This window comes from Lethenteron reissneri, chromosome 23 (genome assembly GCF_015708825.2).
Source record: "Lethenteron reissneri isolate LAM-NWPU_2019-01 chromosome 23, ASM1570882v1, whole genome shotgun sequence".
In the NCBI taxonomy this organism is placed as follows: Eukaryota; Metazoa; Chordata; class Hyperoartia; order Petromyzontiformes; family Petromyzontidae; genus Lethenteron; species Lethenteron reissneri.
The window spans coordinates 22,834,393-22,859,097 of NC_083801.1; the positions used below are offsets into that span (position 1 = coordinate 22,834,393).

Here is a 24,705-nt window from a genome sequence, read left to right on the forward strand (position 1 = left end):
ACCCGTACCCTACCCGATACCCGGCTACCCGTACCCAGCCAGGTACGGGTACCCGTTTGCGACCCTGGTGCGGCCGGGTACGGGTACGGGTAGGCCATGAGTCACTGGTGAGTAACCGTTTGTCACTCATTTCGGGTAGGGTACGGGTACGGGTAGGGAACGGGTACCCGCGACCCTGGTGCGGCCGGGTACGGGTAAGGAATCAAAACCCGTTTGCGACCTCTGGTTGAGGATACTCGTGAGGGCGGCGGCAAGTCGCACCACCTCGTGCAACACTCGCAGCAGGGGCCGGGTACCACTGCAGCGGGGGCAGCTCATGGGTTGATGGCTTCATCCAGCAGTGGATCGGGAAAGGGACTCACGAGGAAGGGATGCCTGTGTTTCTTGTGTTCTACGCTCCCCTTGAAACCATCGCTTTACCGAATCCCGAGTGATGTGACGGTGATGACACTCGCCTTGCGTGTAAGAGCTGGCAGTATTGATGCGGTGGTTGTTGTAATTGTTGGAACGAACGGCGACGTGGATTACTGTCGGGACGAGGGGTTTGTTCTCAGCTTCTTGTTCGCACGGCTGATGTTGACGAAGAGCGACAGCCGTCATGTCGCACGACATGCTCGATGAGCCACGTGACGACGTCAGGAGCGGAGTGGTGAATCAGCGCCGCCGCTGCCGCCGTGGTGGTGGTGGTGCCGCCTCCGTCGTGATTGTGGATCGGGCATCGAGCCGTTCCGCGTCCCACGGCTCCCTTCTGGGTGGTGGCCACAGTCTCCGCACACTGCCCGGAGAGTTTCTAATTTTCCCATTTGTGCATCATCATCATAAATTATCCGCATCATCATCCAGTACCCGCATCATCCTCATCAGCAGCTGCTGCCGCTGCCATGTGTAGGGTTGTGGCCAATGAGCTTCGACGGCAGGGATATCGGCTGCTTGATGGGGAGTGCGAGATGAGTGAAGTGAGGTCCGAGATAATCCGCAGGTTCCGTGCTGAATCTCGGCCGGAAGATGCCGGAACGCCGTGGTTTTTTGGGTGTGATCATCACCTTTCCTATACTTTGCGCTCCTATCGTGTTTTTGTACGGTTTGTTGTTGTACCGTTTTGACCGCCCCTACTGGACACCTGTGAGAAAGAGCTTTATAGCTCATCGGATTCCTCCTGCAGTATAAATAGGTATTCTGATTATGTTTTGAGGATTTATTTTGGAAGCCACATCCACCTCGCCTTCGTTTGTCCTCGTATTTATTTTTGTATCAACATGTTCATATGAGAATATGAATACATGGTATCATAATGTCGTATTTATTGTCGATAGGTGGACCTTGTCCTCTCGTAGCAGAGCCGTTATCCCTTCTCCCAAGCCAGCCCTGGTGCAGCGTTCAGGACACTGTCGAGCGAGTAACGAGCCGCTGGTGCTTCGCGTCCTGAAACACATTCTGCTGGTAACATTGTTTTGGAAAATCCCAAAAGGCTGTGGGGAAATTAAGGGCCATTGCCAAGATAGTTTCATTGTTGTGGAGTTGCGTTATTGACGAATGCATTGCGTGTTTAGGTATTCGGGTCCGTGTGCCACTGTCAACATGTTGTTGTTGTTGTTTGGAGAGCTGCTATATTTGCGTGAGGATGTTTTGAGGAGCACTTTGTAAAGGGAGGGAGAGGGGGGGAGAAAGAGACGGCCAGTTGTTCCACGCACGCGGGATTTAGTGGGGTAGCAAATTGGCTGCGGTAAAACTGCACGGCATCCCGTTCGAATTTATAGCCGAAAAACATCATCATTATTATTACGCTGCCCTAAATAATATGAACATCGACAGAGATGCTGGTTGTGGTGATGGTGGTGTTTACATCACATATTACTCAAGCTTTATCCTACATTCACAAATAACATATCGTCAAGAACGCGAACACGGGATGTCATGCGCAGGACTGGTGAGAGCACATCTTGAGACTCAGTGCGGAAAATGTAGAACCGGGTTCATTGGAAGAATCCTTTAGATTATGTGGTTCTTCACAATTGCCCTCCACTTTAACAATTATTGCAATGCTCGACATTTCTCCGTTGAAAGCCTCACCGGGTCTCAATGTTCTCCTTAAAGAGGGCCCTTGCCTCGGGATGTTTGACAGATTCAATTAAAATACTGCCCTGCTTTATGTGGGAGGAAACTGGAGGACCCGGAGAAAACCCACCTCCCACATCCAGGGGAGACCACCCACCGTTCCGCACAGATAGATTCAATAATCCGCTGCTGTGCTTCTATCTCTTGACCAGCTATCAGCCTCAGCCTACATACGCTTCACCTGGCATTCACAGACATCCTGCCATCATATTGCGTGCTGGATGTCGGGAGCTCCACTTGCGCAACACTCGGCATCCAACGAGATCCGGGTGCGTTCGTCAGCAGTCCACTGCTGGATGAAGGCCTCCCCAAAGCCGTCGCGATCGCTCACAATCCCGCCATGTTCACAATCCACGCGGCGCCTGCACCTCCACTGATTACATCGCCCCACCTCTACGGTGGCCGTACTCTCAGACGGACGCGTTGCGTTCTTTCGTGATCACGACAATGAACCATGATCATAATAATAATACGTCTTACAAAGACAATCGATGAAGACAATACTATTAATGATGGTCTATAATGAATATATTTCCATAGGATTGAAATAATAGTTTAACACGTAGGCTTTCGCGACCAATTATATTCATAATCAACGTTTTTGGGTTAGATCGCGTTATTTATAAATGTGTCGTAATCCTCCACCACCCGACACGGCCAATCAGCAAAAAAGTGTCACACTTGACAAAAGACAAATAGTTCACTACTTTAGCCCACTGGTGTGTTGAAGAGTGCAACCACAACATTTAATTTTTTGGGTACGACGTTTCGCTGGTAATTGCATCCAGCATCATCGGGCTATTCGCCAGAATGGTGAGGCTCTGCTCTGGATCCCGGTCTTAATATTTTCCATAGGATTTAAATAATATTCTAGCGAAAGAAATACGTGAGCAGGAGCACACATTGAAAGGTGAGAGCGACTTTAAATGAATCAGTCAGTCTTCTATTTTATTTTCTCCAACCTCTTCGCTATCACAATCAATTAGTATTATTACTATTAAAATTAAATGCTTCTGAACGTCTTATTCCGCTGATTCGACTCAACTAAATGTTCATTCGTTACACGAAAATCCCGTGTAGCCAGTTACCCAGCTAGTTTCGATGGTAACAGCCCGCAGCAGCCACTAATAACAGAATTATCATTGGGGTGGAGAGGAGCCTAGTCAGCAGCCAGCCAGGACATTCGAGGCACAGATAATGTTTTAATGGTACGTAATATAATAACGTAAATACTACTAATAATAATAAAAAGAAGAAGACGCATGTTGATCCGACTCTGCCGAGATGCCGCCCGCGAGCGAGGGAGGGAGCGGCCGCGAGTGGTAACTCTGCTCGGGGTCGCTCCGCATGAATCTTCCATGAGACGTCACCGTGACGATTCACGCCACGCGCTCCTCCTCCTCCTCCCCATCTCATTAGGTGCCAGGATATTGGTCGCCTTCTTGGCAGGTGAGAAAATAAGAAACGAAAGACAAAGGTACCCCGTGTAGTCCACAAAGGCTGTCGGGGGCAAGTGCTGTGAGCGAGTAACACCTGGGAAGGCACGAGGGGTGCTGCGCGGCGAGATCCACGCCCAGCCCCCTTTGTCTCCCCTTTGTTCATGTTATACACACACACAGCGCCGGACACTGTTCAGATATTCGCCACTGATGTTGGTCGTGGGCGAGAATCGAACCCGAGGAGATGAATTTGTAACGCACAACGTTGAGGGCGATTTGGTGAACCAAACCAATGTCCACGGAGCAAACAGTGGCGCCGGTCGCTTCGCGGCCGAGGTTTAAGGGAAGGCGTTTGCTTTCCTAGCAGATGGGTTGACGCCGATGTATGCAGGGTCTAATCGTCATCTACATCATGAGCGATGATCTATCCACTGCTTGATGAAGCCCCCCACCGTCGCCATTTCTCGCAGTCTGGTGATGCGACGATGAATATCGCCCCTCCCCCTCCCCTGTGCTCTGTGAAGAAGAGCCGTTGTCCCACACGTCACCCAGTATATATTTTTATTTTCAAGACCACAGTCGTATTACTGACAAAGGTGTTGAGCTCTTTGGTCTCGTCTCGGGCGCGTTCCCTCCTTTGTCTGCAGCTCCGTCGTTGCCCTCGGCCACCGTCCCTTCGATCCAACACCTCCTGCCCTGGCCCACTTCCTCTCCTTCGCTGTCAACGCGATGCCTTTAAGCCGCGTACGTTCTCTGTCCACGTGTTCCTCTCCCTGCCTCTCCGTGTATGTACTCGTATTGTGGGGGTGTGCCTGTGTAATGCGGGTTGTAATGCGGTGGGGCAATGGTTAGCGCACTGCGCTACGAACCCGGCGACCGAGTTCCATTCCTGCTCGCGACCAATACCAAATATTGAACCGTCCTGGGCCTCCCTTAGGACGACTTACGCCTCATACGAGCGCCTGGTGCGGTGTGTAGTCAACGGCGCCACTCGGCACACAAAGGCGGCCGGGCGTGGTGCTGGCCACCCGCCCTCTCGTGTCCCTCTCTGGCCTTCATAGGCGAGCGCTAACAGCACTTGCCCCAATAGTCCGTCAAGGCTATACGGGGGGTCTTTGTTTTTGTGATGAACGCATGCGGGTAAGGTGAGTGATACGCGAGCGTAGTGTTCGATACTGTACCGAGAAACCACGGCGAGCGATTGTGATGCACATTCTAATCTGGTTGTGGTAGGGCTAGAGAGCTGACGTATTATTTTATTGCTTACAAATATTGCCGATCCTGTGCTTTCAATGACAAACATCCGACGGTCGAATTGTGAGCACAACACGGACGGCGTGAAGCAGGGAAATCGCTCTCACTCACAGAGTCGGCACGGGCAAGCCCCGAGTTACACATTTCTGCCGCTCAAGAGCCTCGCAATACAATGGCGCGCACAATCCTGTAACCCTCGTCGTCATCGCTGGTGAACCGAGTAATTCGCCTTCCGTGGAGTGTGACGCTGGAGCCGATTGAAAGCGCCACGATACAGCGAGCGGGTCCCAGTCCGACACCCTTGTCGCTGACTCTACGTTGGCAGCGCTCCACGAAACAGAGATAACGCAAACTCAACACGATCGACAATTATAACACTGTGGCCTTTAAAGGGGGGGGGGGGTATATGATAGGCCACGTTTCGGACAAGTGCTATGCAGAAGGGCCATTGCCCGAAACGTCGCCTAATATATATGTTCCTATTAAAGCCAACAACGGTGTTATTGACGAATGTGTCTGGTAATGCAAATGCGGTCTTAAACCCTCTCTCATCTCCCGCCCTCCATCTCCCAAAATAATCCATCCTCCTCTGCAGGAAGCCGCCCACTCCCCCCACGGCCGCTTCACACAGCGCGCGTTGCTGCTCTGCTCCCCCTCCTCCTCCTCGCGGTCGCGGTCGCGGTCGTGCGCGGCGCACGCGTTCATAGCGTGGCGGTTGCATCGCATTGATTGTGTCCCCACGTGATGCAAAACGATGAAATTGATCAGCGGATGATTGACGATGTTTCGCCCTCCGAGAGAGCGGCCTCCCATTGCACTCGCCGCACAGTAGAATGTGCGCACCGAGATCACGCCCCCCCCCCCCCGCAAGACATGAATACAACACTCAAAGTAAAAGCACTCCGAAGTTGTTGCCCACGTTCTCCCGATTATAAGACGCACTTTTATCGCTGCTATTTTAAATTGTGAAAACGTTGGGGCTGTGTCTTATACTCCGGTCGTGTGTGTGTGTGAGACCAGATCTGTATAACAACTCTGTTGACACCGGGGCACACATTTTAGGGTGCGTCTTATTTTCCGGAGCGTCTTATAATCCTGGGAATTCGCTCGTCAGGATGTTGCACGTGCGCTCGCTCGGCTTATGACCCATTGCATTATCGCTCACACTCTTGATCCGCCCCCCCCCCCCCCCCCATCATACACACAGTGTTATATTTTTGCAATAGTTAATCAAGAGTAATAATTGTCAGCCCTTTATCAATCCACTGCTGGATGAACGTCCACATATGTACTTGAGTCGCGAGGGATGTTTAATCATACTTCACCACAGGCTGATCAGTGCGGGGGTGGTCGAGGAGGGGTGGAGGGGGGCAGGACCGGTTCTGATCTCACTCGCCATTGATGTTGCCTGTGGCCGGGAATCGAACTCAAGGTCACGACGACTCAGTACGCGTACTGGTGCACTCACGCTCACACTCACGGGCATGTAAAGCTGAAGATCCCCCTATAATCTTTCACAGACTGTTGGGGAAAGTGCTGTTAGCCAGAACCTATGAAGTCCGGCACGGCACACGAGGGGGTAGGTGGCCAGCACCGCGCTCGACCGCCTTTGTCTCCCTATTGACCATTTTTACACATCGCACCAGGTACACATTTGAGGCTGAGTCGACCTAGGGGAGACCCTCAGATATTTGAACGCGGGTCGCTGGTGTGTATCAAAGCACGGTGACCGCTGCTCCACAGTTCCACGCACTGGCACACACGCCCTGACATACACACACCCTGACACACACACACCCTGACATACACACACCCTGACATACACACACCCTGACACACACCCTGACACACACACCCTGACACACACACACCCTGACATACACACACCCTGACATACACACACCCTGACATTGATACACACACACCCTGACATACACACACACTGACACACACCCTGACATACACACACACTGACATACACACACTGACACACACACCCTGACAAGTGATGCACACTCGCTGCCGCACGCGCGCGCAGAGGGCAGCGTCTCTGACGAGGGAGCCGCTGGAGATGAAAGGCGCCGCGCTAATCACGGAGGAGACTCTCAGATCCCTCGCCCAAGGCGCCCGCTCCGATCATCCACCCCTCATCATCCACCCCTCATCATCCACCCCATGATCATCCACCCCATGATCATCCACCCCCTCATCATCCACCCCCTCATCATCCACCCCTCATCATCCACCCCCTCATCATCCACCCCCTCATCATCCACCCCATGATCATCCACCCCATGATCATCCACCCCCTCATCATCCACCCCCTCATCATCCACCCCCTCATCATCCACCCCATGATCATCCACCCCATGATCATCCACCCCCTCATCATCCACCCCCTCATCATCCACCCCCTCATCATCCACCCCATGATCATCCACCCCATGATCATCCACCCCCTCATCATCCACCCCCTCATCATCCACCCCCTCATCATCCACCCCCTCATCATACACCCCCTCATCATCCACCCCCTCATCATCCACCCCTCATCATCCACCCCTCATCATCCACCCCCTCATCATCCACCCCCTCATCATCCACCCCCTCATCATCCACCCCCATGATCATCCACCCCCTCATCATCCACCCCTCATCATCCACCCCATAATCATCCACCCCTCATCATCCACCCCCTCATCATCCACCCCCTCATCATCCACCCCTCATCATTCACCCCCTCATCATCCACCCCCATGATCATCCACCCCCTCATCATCCACCCCCTCATCATCCACCCCCTCCTCATCCCCCCCCTCATCATCCACCCCCATGATCATCCACCCCCTCATCATCCACCCCATGATCATCCACCCCTCATCATCCACCCCCTCATCATCCACCCCCTCATCATCCACCCCCTCATCATCCACCCCCTCATCATCCACCCCCATGATCATCCACCCCTCATCATCCACCCCATGATCATCCACCCCTCATCATCCACCCCCTCATCATTCACCTCTCATCATCCACCCCCTCATCATCCACCCCCTCATCATCCACCCCATGATCATCCACCCCTCATCATCCACCCCCTCATCATCCACCCCCTCATCATCCACCCCCTCATCATCCACCCCCTCATCATCCACCCCCTCATCATCCACCCCCTCATCATCCACCCCCTCATCATCCACCCCATGATCATCCACCCCCTCATCATCCACCCCATCATCATCCACCCCCATGATCATCCACCCCCTCATCATCCACCCCCTCATCATCCACCCCCTCATCATCCACCCCCTCATCATCCACCCCATGATCATCCACCCCATGATCATCCACCCCCTCATCATCCACCCCCATGATCATCCACCCCCTCATCATCCACCCCCTCATCATCCACCCCATCATCATCCACCCCCATGATCATCCACCCCCTCATCATCCACCCCCTCATCATCCACCCCTCATCATCCACCCCCTCATCATCCATCCCATGATCATCCACCCCCATGATCATCCACCCCATGATCATCCACCCCCTCATCATCCACCCCCATGATCATCCACCCCCTCATCATCCACCCCCTCATCATCCACCCCATCATCATCCACCCCCATGATCATCCACCCCCTCATCATCCACCCCCTCATCATCCACCCCATGATCATCCACCCCCATGATCATCCACCCCCTCATCATCCACCCCCTCATCATCCACCCCTCATCATCCACCCCCTCATCATCCACCCCATGATCATCCACCCCCATGATCATCCACCCCATGATCATCCACCCCCTCATCATCCACCCCATGATCATCCACCCCCTCATCATCCACCCCCTCATCATCCACCCCATCATCATCCACCCCCATGATCATCCACCCCCTCATCATCCACCCCCTCATCATCCACCCCTCATCATCCACCCCCTCATCATCCACCCCATGATCATCCACCCCCATGATCATCCACCCCATGATCATCCACCCCCTCATCATCCACCCCCATGATCATCCACCCCCTCATCATCCACCCCCATGATCATCCACCCCCTCATCATCCACCCCCTCATCATCCACCCCATGATCATCCACCCCCATGATCATCCACCCCCTCATCATCCACCCCCTCATCATCCACCCCTCATCATCCACCCCCTCATCATCCACCCCATGATCATCCACCCCCATGATCATCCACCCCATGATCATCCACCCCCTCATCATCCACCCCCATGATCATCCACCCCCTCATCATCCACCCCCTCATCATCCACCCCATGATCATCCACCCCCATGATCATCCACCCCCTCATCATCCACCCCCTCATCATCCACCCCTCATCTACCACCCCCTCATCATCCACCCCATGATCATCCACCCCCATGATCATCCACCCCATGATCATCCACCCCCTCATCATCCACCCCCATGATCATCCACCCCCTCATCATCCACCCCCTCATCATCCACCCCATCATCATCCACCCCCATGATCATCCACCCCCTCATCATCCACCCCCTCATCATCCACCCCATGATCATCCACCCCCATGATCATCCACCCCCTCATCATCCACCCCCTCATCATCCACCCCATCATCATCCACCCCCATGATCATCCACCCCCTCATCATCCACCCCATGATCATCCACCCCCATGATCATCCACCCCCTCATCATCCACCCCCATGATCATCCACCCCCTCATCATCCACCCCCATGATCATCCACCCCCTCATCATCCACCCCTCATCATCCACCCCTCATCATCCACCCCTCATCATCCGTTTCTCCCACCTATTCGGTAATTGTTATTCAATGTCTTCCGAACTTCTTCCGGCGTTTCAATTAAATTAAATGTTTAATTGTTAGACTGAAAAGTCCCCTGCAGCCAGTTACCCAGCTAGCTTCGGTGGCAACGGCCTACTCACAACAACAGAGTTATCGTTGGGGTGGAGACGTGCCCAGCCGGCAGGCAGCCAGAAGACTCGAGGCGTAGGTGATGCATAATTGTCGTGTGATTGCTGTTGGCAATGTCGTCATTGTCTCCACTTCAATCCGCCTGTGTTTGGCGATCAGTACATGGCAAGCACGCGGGGTACACGCGGCGCTTGCAAACAATCGCTCCGCGTCCCCGCGTCAGCTCGCCACGACAGTGAGTGCAATGTCTGCGTCTTGTGTCGATGTTACAGCCGTGCGAGCTCAGCTCGCCACGACAGTGAGTGCAATGTCTGCGTCTTGTGTCGATGTTACAGCCGTGCGAGCTCAGCTCGCCACGACAGTGAGTGCAATGTCTGCGTCTTGTGTCGATGTTACAGCCGTGCGAGCTCAGCTCGCCACGACAGTGAGTGCAATGTCTGCGTCTTGTGTCGATGTTACAGCCGTGCGAGCTCAGCTCGCCACGACAGTGAGTGCAATGTCTGCGTCTTGTGTCGATGTTACAGCCGTGCGAGCTCAGCTCGCCACGACAGTGAGTGCAATGTCTGCGTCTTGTGTCGATGTTACAGCCGTGCGAGCTCAGCTCGCCACGACAGTGAGTGCAATGTCTGCGTCTTGTGTCGATGTTACAGCCGTGCGAGCTCAGCTCGCCACGACAGTGAGTGCAATGTCTGCGTCTTGTGTCGATGTTACAGCCGTGCGAGCTCAGCTCGCCACGACAGTGAGTGCAATGTCTGCGTCTTGTGTCGATGTTACAGCCGTGCGAGCTCAGCTCGCCACGACAGTGAGTGCAATGTCTGCGTCTTGTGTCGATGTTACAGCCGTGCGAGCTCAGCTCGCCACGACAGTGAGTGCAATGTCTGCGTCTTGTTTCGATGTTACAGCCGTGCGAGCTCAGCTCGCCACGACAGTGAGTGCAATGTCTGCGTCTTGTTTCGATGTTACAGCCGTGCGAGCTCAGCTCGCCACGACAGTGAGTGCAATGTCTGCGTCTTGTTTCGATGTTACAGCCGTGCGAGCTCAGCTCGCCACGACGCGCTCCTGTTGCACTCAAACACCCCCTCCCTCCCCCGAACTCTGTCGGCTTAAAATGTTTACTGAAAACTTTCGTGACTGCAGGAATTCAGATTCGTTGAATCTGTCTGCTTTCGCGAGCCCCGCGTTGTAACGGCGGCACTCTGTACGTGGACACAGTCACCAGGTAATTCAGGAAAGACATACATCTACAAATAACGCAGCTCCCCGGCGCGCTGGCTCTGGGTCCGCGTGGCTCGTCCGGGCAGAGGCGGCCCCCCTCGGCCGCGGGTCAAGAGGCAGACATCGAGAGCATCATCGTCATCATCGTCGTCATCGCTCTTGAGCCGTACCGAATTGTTTTTCAGGTGCAGCTTCACAATCCCACTCACTTCGAATTGGTTATCGCACAATTCACTGTCATCGCGCACATGGAGACAGTACAAGCGCTCACGTCATGCCACCTCGCCTGGGACCGACACGTGACTCATCTCATCCCGGCTCAGAATCAGAACATTTCCGAATCAGAGTATGTAGACTGGAATAATCCGATGAGCTGTACAGCTCTTGGTCCGCAGATGACTCAGTCGATGTTGTGTCGGGTCAGCACGCCAGGCTGAGTTGCTGCGATCGCGAGACGGGGGTGGGGGGTTATTGAACCGATTCCACCAGCGACCCCCTCCTCTTCCCGCACCCCCACGGCAGTGACGGTGCTGCCACATTTGCCGTCACGAAAGGTAGAGAGGAGATGGCCGTGGCTCTCTGAGTGCACATCCCCATTGCTTCACTGGCTCGCTCTCTGTGGAGCAGGTGCTGTTGGCGAGCGCCTATTGAGGCCGTAATGATGTACGAGAGGTGGTGGTTGTGGGTCTGTGCTCTAAGTCTGAACCATAGCCGGCCGCCTCGGTCTCTCCAGTGCTGGCAGTCGTTTAGAGGCCGCGTGGATCTAGGGGTGGCCCAGGGCCAGTCCTCGCACATCACCCGCCACCGGTGTCACCCGTCGACGACTGTGGCCGCGTTCGTAGCGCGGCGCACGCCAACCGCTGCGCCACCGCTCCCTCCCACCCTCACGCGCGTGGGTGGCACTGCCGCCTCCTGCAGCGGCGGCAGCAGCGGCAGGAGGAGCCGTGTGCCCCGTGGCGGCAGCGGCGGCGGCGCGTGTCACCGCAGGGCGTCCCATCAGCTCCATCATCGCGGCACCCACGGCCCAGTGCGCGGACCGCCCGCGCGCCTTTGAAACTCTCAGATTTACCGAGGGCTGCTCCGCCCTCCCTGCTCCACTCCTCCCTTCAGTTATTTGCCACTTTTTGTTTTTGTTGTGTGTGGGGAGGGAGGCGGGTGGGGTGGCTCGCCGTATACTCCTGCTCACTGCGCCTCGTGCGTCTGTGTGCGTGTCTGTGTGTCTGTGTGCGTGTCTGCGTGCGTGTCTGTGTGTCTGTGTGCGTGTCTGTGTGCGTGTCTTTGTGCGTGTCTGCGTGCGTGTCTGTGTGTCTGTGTGCGTGTCTGTGTGTCTGTGTGCGTGTCTGTGTGTCTGTGTGCGTGTTTGTGTGTGCGTGTCTGTGTGTCTGTGTGCGTCGACTCGGCCTCAAATGAGTACCTAGTGTGGTGTGTCAACATCGCCACTAAGGAGACAAAGGCGGCCGTACCGTGGTGCTGGCCACACACCCCCTCGTGTGCCTTGCCGCTCTTAATAGGTGCTCGCTAACAGCACTTGCCCGAAAAGTCTGTTGAGACCATACGGGGGATCTGTGTGCGTATGCGCACATGTGCCGTGCTGCTACTCGCCAAGAGCACGCACTTGCCCCAACAGTCTGTTAAAGCCTATTCGGATGGATCTTTGTGCGTGTGTGCCTTTGTGTAGTAGGTTGGTGTGTGTGGGTGTGTGTGTGTGGGTGTCTGTGCGGGTGTGTATGTGTGTGTGGGTGTGTGTGGGTGGGTGTGGGTGTGTGTGGGGGTGTGTGTGTATGTGGGTGTGTGTGGGTGTGTGTGTGTGTGGGTGTGTGTGTGTGTGTGCGGGCGTGGGTGTGTGTGGGTGTGTGTGCGTGGGTGTTTGTGTGTGTGGGTGTGTGTATGGGTGTGTGTGTGTGCGCCCGTCGTGACTCAACACACGCAGGACCCGCCGCTAATGAGAGGCATTCAGCCGCGGGGACGCCGTGGGAGTGCGGCTCGCGTTGGACGGGGGGCGTGGGAGGGGAGCTTGGGGTGGTTGTGTTGATTGTGGTCGTGGTTGTTTGTGGTTGTGTTGATTGTGGTCGTGGTTGTTTGTGGTTGTGTTGATAGTGGTTGGGTTGGTTGTGTTGATTGTGGTCGTGGTTGTCTGTGGTTGTGTTGGTAGTGGTTGTGTTGATTGTGGTCGTGGTTGTTTGTGGTTGTGTTTATAATGGTTGGGTTGGTAGTGGTTGTGTTGATTGTGGTCGTGGTTGTTTGTTGTTGTGGTTGTTTGTGGTTGTGTGGACCCCCTAATGGAGCATCTTCGCCGGTTAGAAACATTTAGGCTGGCCTGCCTACGATCCATCCTAGGTTTAACCAGGCTTGATTGTGTGAGGAGCTCAGAAATCCTTGAAAGATCTTTCAAAGTCCCATTGGTGAGCTCCTCCGGCAGGCAAGGCTGCGTTGGCTGGGTCATGTAGCCCGCATGCCCAGCCACCGCATGCCTAAACAGCTATTGTTCGGCCGGATCGAGGGGGCTAAACGGGCGCGGCACGGGCTAGAGAAGAGATGGAGTGATGTGGTACAGGAGGATATGGAGCTGAGTGGACTTGCCGATGACTGTTACCAGCGGTGTCAAGATCGGCCTCTGTGGAGGAGGCTCGTGAATGACGCTACTGGGCAGTTGGAGGCTGTCGCCCTCCAACAACAACGGAGGGCGGAGGAGCGACGCTCACAACAACGAGCGGAGCGCCGGGTGGCTAAAGCACAGCAAGTTGGCACGGTAGGGGGCACAGGTGGTGCATCAGCCAGTTATCTCGGTCATCTCAGTCAGTCGACCCGAGGCACCTGGGTCTGCCCCGTGACCTCCTGCCAGCGGGCGGTCGACACTTCACGTGGCCTCAAGGTGTACATGGCCTGGCACAAGCGTCGTGGTGACGTCACCGCCACTTAGTGGCGAATGGCGGTTGTTGTTGTGGTTGTGTTGACAGTGGTTTAGTTGGTTGTGGTTGGTCGTGGTTGTTGGGACGATGAGCAATGGTATCCGAACCTGGTGTGGACTTCCCCTAGGTCTACTCGGCCTGAATTGCGGTTATAATACCAACATTAGCTTGTAGAGAAAAGACATGATGCCTGTGGTTTAAAGGGGGGGTTATGGAGAGCAAACTCATGGGGAAGATGATTTCTGTACCCGATCAGGGCGTTTGGAGAGATGACAATTCACCCCAAATAGTCACCCCGCTCCGTGAGGGTTTCGCTGTTGTGCAGCTCCCCGATGGGTTTCAAGGGCTGTGCGGCGTATCGTTCGGCACGATGTCCGGCGTTTCGCTCCACATCCAGGGAGCGTTTGGCATTGGCTCCTTTCTGTTCTCTGTGGGGCGCCTCGCGCTCGTCCCGTGGCCCACGCTGCTGCTGCTGCTGCTTCCTATTTCTCGGCGTGAGCCCAAAGCGTGCGCCCTCTCCACTCTGCACGCTTTTTCAGACATCATTCCACTCTCTTTGCCAACGTCCACGTTTCTGATCCGTGTCACATCGCAGTCAGAGGGCGCCCATTCAAAACCGAGCGTCGATCTTCACGCACCATCGCGTCTCGGTTCCACACAGAGCACTCTGCCTCTGCTCTCGTTCATCTGCTTATTCATTAAATTGCATTCGGCGCAGTCGTTTAAGACCGTGCAACACCTCGTGTGCCAGTGCGCAACATTCCCGAAGGACCCTGTACGAGTTCTCTGCAACGTTTGCGTTGTTGCTGCTCTGCTCAAGCAGCAACGCGGATCTCTCTCGTGGAGAATATCCGGAAAACTGGCTAAACCAGATCATCCGTGTAACACATGGAACAAACTCAACACTCAGTGATTAAATAATGATGAGGACATCGGTCTCCGCGCCATTCCCCCAGCGCCAGGGCCCCCGTGAAGGGAGGCGCCGGGGACAGCGACTGCCGCTCTGCCCACTGCAGGCGACGGGCGACTTGACCAGAGCGCGGCAGTGAGCACGTGCACGTGGGGCGGTGGTCTCGAGAAGTCGCCCGCGCGCGACGAGACCCCTCCTCCTACCACCTCCTCCTACCACCTCCTCCTCCTACCACCTCCTCCTCCTACCACCTCCTCCTACCACCTCCTCCTCCTACCACCTCCTCCTCCTACCACTTCCTCCTACCACCCCACCTCCTCCTACCACCCCACCTCCCACCTCCCTCCTCTTCCTCCTCCCACCTCCCTCCTCCTACCACCTCCTCCTCATTCTCTTCATCCTGCGGCACGAGCCACGGATTCTCATTGAGTCGTGACCCCTGCTGATGCCGGCCTCTTACACCCCAACACTGTTCCCTGACAGTGCCTCCCCCACGTGGCTCCACGTGACACGAATCCAGCACTGGACACTGCATGCTGGGTCTGGGCTATAGAGTTGGTATTGGGTTCTAGGACTGGGCTATACTTATTTCAGTCGTACATCGCATCATTCGTGCTAATTGCATCTCACAACGCTGTGCAATAATGATTTGCATAATCACGTTGAGGTGACGAGTTCTGTGTCTGAACGATATCGTGGGTGATGAGTTCTAGGTGTGTGGGCATCCCCACTTGCTCTTAGCCAACGGCCCCCTGCACACACGCAGCGCAGAGACAGACGGCGGCCAGCGGCCACGCTCGCGTCGTGCGTGGGGGTCTGTGTGACGCCACTGCAGGGTGAAGGCGATCCCATGCAGTGTCAGCAATGGAGGTTGTTTGAGCATATTTCACCACGCTGGTCAGCGCGGGTTGGTGAAGTCTGGGAGCACAGAAGTACAGGACAACAATCGCTCATCAAGCCCTGCCGCGCGGGTTTGTCGGGCGGGCTGGTGGCAGCGTGCAGCGCAGCGTGGGGGGGGGGGGCGATGGAGGGGGGCCACGGTGCAGGAGCGAGGTCACCGTTGTGATCGCCGCGAGGAGAGGAGAGACGCCGCGCTCCCTCGCCCACACAGTCCCTCGCCTACTCACTCATTCACTCTCCTGCTCGCTCGCTCACTCTCGCTCAACCAACCAACCATTCACTCACTGACGCAGCCAACTTACTCGTCCACCCACCAACCCATTCGCTCACCCACACACTCAACCACCCACGCATTCACTCATTAGAATAACAGCAATAATATCAATCCAGCAACTACACAACTGGTGTCATGAGAGTTTATGATTACGGTCCACAGTGTTTTTGTCTGTGCGCATATGTATAAACATGGAAACGTATGCACCATTTGCACGTGATTGATGATGGCACCATTTTATCAGCCCTTCATCTCGAAAAGCACGATTTGTTCCCAATTAACGTGCATCTGAATGTTTTAAAATTAATTCTGAGATTCCCTAACGTCCACCTCGTGGCCGTGTCGAAGTGCCCTGCTGCTGCTGGCTGCTGCACAGGCAGCGGGCAGGAGAGCGGCGTTATAACCCCCCCCCACTGTCTAAAGTGCCGTGCCGGGAGATCGTTATAACCCACCCCACTGTCTAAAGTGCCGTGCCCGGAGATCGTTATAACCCACCCCACTGTCTAAAGTGCCGTGCCCGGAGATCGTTATAACCCACCCCACTGTCTAAAGTGCCGTGCCCGGAGATCGTTATAACCCGCCCCACTGTCTAAAGTGCCGTGCCCGGAGATCGTTATAACCCGCCCCACTGTCTAAAGTGCCGTGCCCGGAGATCGTTATAACCCACCCCACTGTCTAAAGTGCCGTGCCGGGAGATCGTTATAACCCGCCCCACTGTCTAAAGCGCCGTGCCCGGAGATCGTTATAACCCACCCCACTGTCTAAAGTGCCGTGCCCAGAGATCGTTATAACCCACCCCACTGTCTAAAGTGCCGTGCCGGGAGATTGTTATAACCCCGCCCCACTGTCTAAAGTGCCATGCCGGGAGATCGTTATACTCCGCCGCACTGTCTAAAGTGCCGTGCCGGGAGATCGCTCCAACCCGTCGACCTCTGGACTGCAGTCCGGCGCGCTGCTTATCGCCACACCACGGCAGCTTGCTTCATTTCAAATCTAGCTCCAAGTTCTTTATTTATAAATGTTATCAGATTCTAAATGTAAATGAAACAATTCTCATTTTCATTTTGTTCAGTCGATGCTGCTTTATGTAATGTTGCCACTTTTTGAAGAAGAAGCCGTCACAAGCGAGATGCTTAAAATGAGACAAAAATCCGATTCTTAAATGTGATTGTGACGACCCATCGCGAGTCCAGCGTTCCACTGCACCCTGGCACGCCGCGTGGCGTGATGCCGTGCTGTGCGGCGCTGGAGGTTTCGTTCCTCTCTCTAAGTTGCTCTGCCTGTTGATGGCCACTGCATTCTGCTTCTGGAGGCTGGCGGTCCCAGAACTCTCCACTTCGATTTCGTCCGCGTGCGCAGCAGTTGACACACCGGCGCCTCTGTCCACACGGCAGTTCGTGCATCCTCCTCCAAGGCGTCTGGCCAGCGTGACAAAAAAGGCCAAAATATCCGTACTGGGGTTTGTAGTGAAAACGCATGCGGTGGTGGTGATGGTGGTGGTGGTCGTGGTGGCGGTGATGGTGGCGGTGGTGACACTGATGGTGGCGGCAGTGTCGTCTCACACCGTGCCAGGGGTCGCGCTCTCCGACGCGCGAAGCCTCTGCCGACGAGCGTCTCACGGGCGATGTCGCGCGTTCGCAGCGAGTTCCCTTTGAGTTGACTCGCGACTCGATCGCACGACGTGCGTGTACATCTCCACGCTCATTGGTTTCAGTCACGGCCGCTGGGTTTCTGTGGTCGTTCATTATCTGAAACGAGCCACGCCGCCTCTTCGTCTGCACGGGAACATCCCGCCGCTTCTCGCCGCCTTCAGCCGGGAGAGTACCGCGCGGTGGGGCCGAATGCGCTCCGCAGCCGCGCTTTGTGGTCGTGCTGCTGCTGCTGCTATACGGCCCTCCGCCGTGTCCGTGGCTTGCACCGCGCGTTGCTCGGCACGATGTTCGGCGGTTCACTCCAGGTGCCGGTAGCTTCTTCCCGAGTTGATTTCCAGGAAATGAATCCACGAACAAGCTCCCATCAGCGCGCGTAACGAAACGTCGGACGTCGTGCAGGACAACATGCATAGCTACCCGCGCTAACTGAGCCCGAGCCCCCCTCCCCCAGTCTCACTCTCGCCCTTTGCCCCCCACCCCTTGTTCTTCTCGAATGCCAGCGAGCGCCCCCGGGCCAGCTGTCCGATGAGGGTGGCGCCGTGGCGGCCGTGCCGGGGCTGCTCGTGCCGACGGTGGCGGGCGCCGTGTGCCTGGGCGGCGTGCTGCTGGGCTCGCTGCTCGCCTACTGCCTCCTGCGCGCCCGCCGCGCCACCAAGAGCGGCCACCGCTATGCCAGCCTGGCCGCCGCCGCCGCCCACAGCAGCCCCGACCCCACCTCCGACTACCAGGTGACATTGGCGGTTCGAGACCCGGTGGCCGCCCTGGCTAATCGCGCGGGGGGGGGGGGGGTCTCAACAGTAAATAAAAAAGACTACGCGCCATTCACGTCGCCGTTCGTCAGAGTCGGCCGTCACACGTCCCGGCAAGAGTGGCAGTAAAATTGATCTCAACAGTTGTCCGTGGAAGTGAAATCTTCCTATCGCCTGCACCCAGAGCCGTGGGTTCCAACAGAGTCTTGGGTTCCAACAGAGTCTTGGGTTCCAACAGCGTCGTGGGTTCCAACAGAGTCGTGGCTCCATCCACGCGGCCGAGACGGAGCTGACAGCTGACAGCTCCGTCTCAGCCTCCCGCCGGCAATTATCACGTCGCGATTGCTCGAGCAAGCCTCGGGTGCTGCCACCTCCACCACCACCTTCACCACCACCTTCACCACCACTACGACCAACACCTTCACCACCATCACCACCTCCGCGACCACCTTCACCACCATCACCACCACCACCTCCACCACCACCACTTTCACCACCACCACCACCTTCACCACGACCACCACCTTCACCACCATCACCACCTCTGCCACCACCACCTTCACCACCACCATCACCACTACGACCACCACCTTCACCACGACCACCACCTTCACCACCATCACCACCTCCGCGACCCCGCGTGTTACCAATCGGTTACGACGATAGATTTAATTTCGTGCAGAGTTGAGGTTGAAGTGATCTCCCCGATGCCACGCTGCCCCCTCCCTCTAATAATCATGAGCCTGTGGCACTGTTCACAAGAGGAGGCTGACGGCTGCTGATGCCATGACCCAGAGGTCGGTTGCAATAACGAACTAAATATTTTTTCCCCTTAACTCAATAAAACAATAGACTTAACAACTCTAAAAGACAACCCTCTGACTACAACCCTAACCAACTTGGCACAACCCCAGCCTCCAAACACAACCCGATCCCTGCAGCCACAGCCCTTCCCCTTTACACTCCCAACGCGACTCCACCCCCCGCCGCTCCGTGACGCTGACCGCCAACCCCGCCGCCTCTCCCCCAGGAGCTGTGCCGGCAGCGCATGGCGATCCGCACGGCCGAGAAGGGCGGGGGCTGCGGGGAGCCCCCCCCCGCGGGGGTCGTCTCCGGCGGCGTGGGGGTCGCCCCCCACGCCCCGCACGGCACCCACCCCTCGCGCCCGTCGCGCATGAGCAGCCTCTCCTCGCAGCTCAGCGACGGGGGGCCCCTGAGCCCCTCCCCGCGGAGCAGCGTCTCGTCCTGGAGCGAGGAGCCGGCGCCCTCCAACCTCGACATCACCACGGGCCACATGATCCTGGTGCGTGCGCGCCGCCGCCGAGTGGACGTGCTCACCGCGTGGACTCGTGTGTGACGGGCGACGTTTCGGGCGGTGATCCTTCTTCATAGCACTTCAATCAGTGGACGTGGTGCGAAGAAGGGCCATTGCCCAAAACGTCGCCTGTTTGTTTTCCGGGTAAAGGCCACACGCAGTGTTATATTGAGGAATGTCTCGCGATGTGTTGTTATCTGTGCTTGTGTACCACTCTCAGCGTCACGGCGCATCGTGAGACGAGAGAATCCATTGAGAATTCTCACCTTCGCGTTCGAGAAGGGCCCGTGGAAGTGGACACCACAGGGCTACAGCCACCATCAATGTCAAATATCTGAACCGGTTCTGGGCTTCCCCAAGGTCGGCTCGGCCTTAAATGATTGCCTGCTGCTATTTGTAAACAGCGCTGGGGAGATACAGGTGGCCGGGTGTGGTGTCGGCCACACCACCCACTCATAGCTGGGCCCGTCCGGCCTTCACTAGGACCTCCAATCATCAGTCTTGTTCCTGCTCCACAGGGAATCTTTGTCCCTCTGTGTCTGCGTGTCTGTGCGCCCTCGCAGTCCTACATGGAGGACCACGTGCGGAACGGGGACCGCCTGGAGGCCGAGTGGGACGCGCTCTGCTGCTACCAGGCCGAGCCCAACGCCTGCACCATGGCGCAGAGGGCGGACAACACCGTCAAGAATCGCTACGGCAACATCCTCCCGTGTACGCCGCACACGCAGCAGACAAAGATCCCCCCTGTAGCCTTTTAACAGACTGTTGGGGCAAGTGCTGTTGGCGAACAGCTGCGAAGGGTGCCCAACACCACGCCGCTTCTTGTCTACCCAGTGCGGATGTGGACGCGCCTCACCGGGTACTGGACTCATGCCAGGCTGAGTTCATCTCGGAGATGCCCAGGACCGGCTCAACTTCCCGCCACTGTTATTGGTCGTGGGAATCGAACTCGTTCATAGTGCAGCGTGCGCTACCCTCCGCACGACCGCTCCACGAAGCCATACACGTGGTTGTGGAATCGGGTAGCGGCATGGAGTTGGTGGTGATTACTCGGCCACCACTCTCCCCCCCAGTAACGTCCAGCACGCAATCCACCGCTCACCCCGATCCACCACTCACCCTGATCCACCGCTCACCCCGATCCACCCCTCACCCCGATCCACCGCTCACCCCGATCCACCCCTCACCCCGATCCACCCCTCACCCCGATCCATCCCTCACCTGCGCTCTCCTTGCCCGGCTCTCGCCGTCACTCCGCCCGTGGCCCTCTCGAGCCGCGTGCCACGAACGACCGCGCGTCGCGCTGTCCCCAACACCGGACACGGTGCTGCTACTACCTCCATCATCACCATCATCACCACCACCACCATCACCACCATCATCACCATCATAATCACCACCACTGCCGTTACCACCACCACCCCAACTATCCACCACCACCTACTCTGCCATCGCCACCACCGCAGCAGTGTGAGGACACGGGCCAGGCGCGGCTCATTGACAGAAAGGCCCCAGCGTAGGTGCCGCGTGGCCCTTCCAAGTCGCCCCCCGTCGCCGTCGCCGTCGCCGTCTCCGTCACCGCCGCCGCTCCCGGGAGGCGTCGTCTTGTCGACACGGACCGCCGCGCGCCACAACATCGTCGCGGTTTGCGGGGAGCGGCAGGGCGCGAGAGGTTTGAGCCGCGCACGGCGTCTGCGCACTGCGTGCGTTTGTCGTTCACCGCTCCGTGCCTCTCTGCGCTGTGTGCAGACGACCACGCGCGCGTCGCGCTCAAGGCAGAAGCCAACGCGGCCAACTCGGACTACATCAACGCGAGCCCCATCGTGAGTCCGCCCCACCCCGCTCCCCGCACCGCTCCCCGCACCGCTCCATGCTCCCCGCACCGCTCCATGCACCCCGCACCACTCCCCGCACCGCTCCATGCACCCCGCACCGCTCCCCGCACCGTGGTCGCTCCCCCAGCCCGTAGCACCGGCGCCGTGAGCACGAGGGCGCCTGTCTATTCGAGTCGCGAGTTTGGCTGCTGCACGGCGCTGTCTGTCCCTGGGGGCCGTCGTCGTGGTAGTGGCGGTAGTGGCGGTAGTGGTGGTGATAGTGGTAGTGATGGTGGCAGTGGTGGTGGTGATAGTGATGGTGGTGGTGGTAGTGGTGGGGATAGTGGTATTGGTGGTGGTGGTGGTAGTAGTGGTTGGTAGTGGTGGTTGTGGTATTGGTGGTGGTATTGGTGGGGGTAGTAGTGTTGGTAGTGTTGGTGGTAGTGGTGGTGGTAGTAGTGGTGGTGGTCGTGGTGGTGGTAGTGGTGGTGGTAGTGGTGGCGGTGCTGAGCCCTGGTTGCTCGGTCTGCGCTATGCTGCGTTGTTTCTGCGCTCAGCTCGGTCACCAGTGACTGTCCGGCTCTAAGAATGAATATATCGGTTTGACTGTCATCCGACGAACATGACTCTCAAATTGCAGAGCGAGTGGGAAAGCGCTGCCCTCTACTGCATGTGACCTAGAGGTCAGCAATAGGCAACTCAGAGGTAGTTCTGGGATATCCACTTTTGTGGGTCGTTCTCTTAACACGAAGGGCTGCACAGTTCCGCGAGAGTTGGACGGACGTAGCTACGGTCTCCTGACGTGACGCCCGTAGCACCATTGGGATAACATCTTGATAAACAACGACAAATGTCAACATGGAAAACACACACGGCCACGTTGCGTTGCATCCGTGGTAAAACGTGACCAGCAAAATCCAGATTGAGTGTAACACGTGGAATCGTTCACGGCCAATGTTACGATGCATCATTGAATTTGGGGTCAGGTTGCGGAAACAAAAGGTGCGTCATAAACCCTCCCGTGGGAACCCAAGGACGACGTCACACCACCTATGTCAGGCCACAGCCTGGAGAACATCTTCACAATTATGCCAACTGCCTGATGATGCTACTGTAACTACCAGCGAAACGTCGAACTTCCCAATTGCTGTGTATCTTGTGGATTACACTCTACAACATTGCCATCGCTGCTGCTGAAGAAGCAGGAATAATACATTGGCACGTTTGTTCACGTGACATCTGTGTTCGTTGTCGGGTGGAGGAGGCTGTACGACACAAAACAGCAATTGTGAGTCGTAAACATAAATCAATATATAAATGCTCCTCTCGGAGGCGGCACTTTGAGAGATGATTGTGATCCCCCCTCCCTCCCTCCCGCCGGACGGTCCGCGCGGAATCGAACACAACGGCACGGTGGACACACGCGTGTGCTCGCGACAACGCGACAGCAGACGGTCGGTGTGGCGGCGGATCGTGTACATGTTCCAGCTCTTACATTCGTCCTGGCTCCGTGATGGTCACCACCACCACAACCGCCACCACCACCACCACCACAACCGCCACCACCACCACCACAACCGCCACCACCACCACCACCACAACCGCCACCACCACCACCACCACCATCACCACCACAACCGCCACCACTACCACCACCACAACCGCCACCACCATCACCACCACAACCGCCACCACCATCACCACCACAACCGCCACCACCATCACCACCACAACCGCCACCACCATCACCACCACAACCGCCACCACCATCACCACCACAACCGCCACCACCATCACCACCACAACCGCCACCACCATCACCACCACAACCGCCACCACCATCACCACCACAACCGCCACCACCATCACCACCACAACCGCCACCACCATCACCACCACAACCGCCACCACAACTGTCACGGCGGGTTCCGGATTAGCGAGCAATCAGGAGCATGGAATGCGTTCCGTGGTTTTTCCTTTGACTCCCCGGAGTGGAGACACGAGACGTCTCCGCTCCGGGGAGAGATGACATGATTTGTCGTCTCCCCGGGCAGCTAACGTCAGCCGGCGTTGGGAATGAATTGACGGCAATGTCGTCCGAAGCCGCGTTTCATAGATCTATGGGAATGCGGGGAAGGCTGCCTGACACGTGCCTTCTGGAAGTATCCTGGCTCGGCTTGGGGTGTGGGGAACACCGGGCCGTGCCGTGGCGTGTGTGTGTGTTGAAATTCTTTCTCACCGTACGTAGCCAACCGTGTTCATCGCAGGTGCGGGGGGAAGGAAAACAAACGAAACGCGAAAGGCAGTTCTAGAGAAGTGATTGATGCGGGTTGTCATCGCATGTTCGCGTTAAATTTTCGGGGTGCGACGATTCTTGAGCTCGCGTTACATTCATCTGAATCGTGTCTGTTGAGAATGGATGTTGGTTGACTCGTCGTCTTGAGTTGTCACGATACCCCTGCAGCCACTACAGTATGTCACAATAACTACTGTTCTGTACCGTCATCGGATAATCGCAAACCTGCAGCGTCACAACCAATCGTCCCATCGCTGGGGAGACGGAGTGGCTGGATGGTCATCGATTCAACCCGCCTGAAATACCATTCGCTTTTTTTATTTTGGGGAAGCATAGGGTATTTAAATGTCACACTTCTGCTCTTCACATGGTGATGACGATGATGATGTCTACATATGTGTGTGTGTGTGGCTCTCGCTGGTCGTTACATGTATATCTTCATATAGAGAATAGGGGAAGGACTCGAGTTACGACATTGAGTGTCGTCCAGAGGGGCGTGTGTGGGTCGCAGAGCCCAATGGGAAACAGCGAGGCGGGCGGTGGAGCCGTGCTTGCCCCGACTGGACACCTGTGAACACGAGCTGGAATGCCTCGTCAGATCACGCCCGCTATAAATACACAGCCTCACTCTGATTTAAGTGGACTTTGGATTAAACAGCTGGAGGTGAAATGGCCCCGAGGAAGGAACCGCGAAGTCGTCGAGGGGCTGCGAGCAAAGCGCCCCCAGCGGAGCCGCGTGGCGACAGCTTCCTCGTATGTGTGTGTCTACGTGTGAGTGTGTCTACGTGTGTGTCTACGTGTGTGTGTGCGTGTGTGTGTACGTGTGTGTGTCTACGTGTGTGTGTGTGTCTACGTGTGTGTGTCTACGTGTGTGTCTACGTGTGTGTGTCTACGTGAGTGTGTGTACGTGTGTGTGTGTCTACGT

The 24,705-nt window shown here is 56.5% G+C and overlaps 1 protein-coding gene across 1 annotated transcript in view; it reads left to right on the forward strand.

Annotated features, from left to right (window-relative positions):
• LOC133346216 (receptor-type tyrosine-protein phosphatase N2-like) overlaps positions 1-24,705 on the forward strand; it is a 243,223-nt gene that overhangs the window by 143,481 nt on the left and 75,037 nt on the right. Inside the window, exons 12-15 of the mRNA XM_061557742.1 lie at positions 18,107-18,334; positions 19,386-19,658; positions 20,234-20,381; positions 21,420-21,493. Coding sequence (XP_061413726.1) covers positions 18,107-18,334; positions 19,386-19,658; positions 20,234-20,381; positions 21,420-21,493 — 723 coding nt within the window. The remainder of the gene's footprint in view (positions 1-18,106; positions 18,335-19,385; positions 19,659-20,233; positions 20,382-21,419; positions 21,494-24,705) is intronic.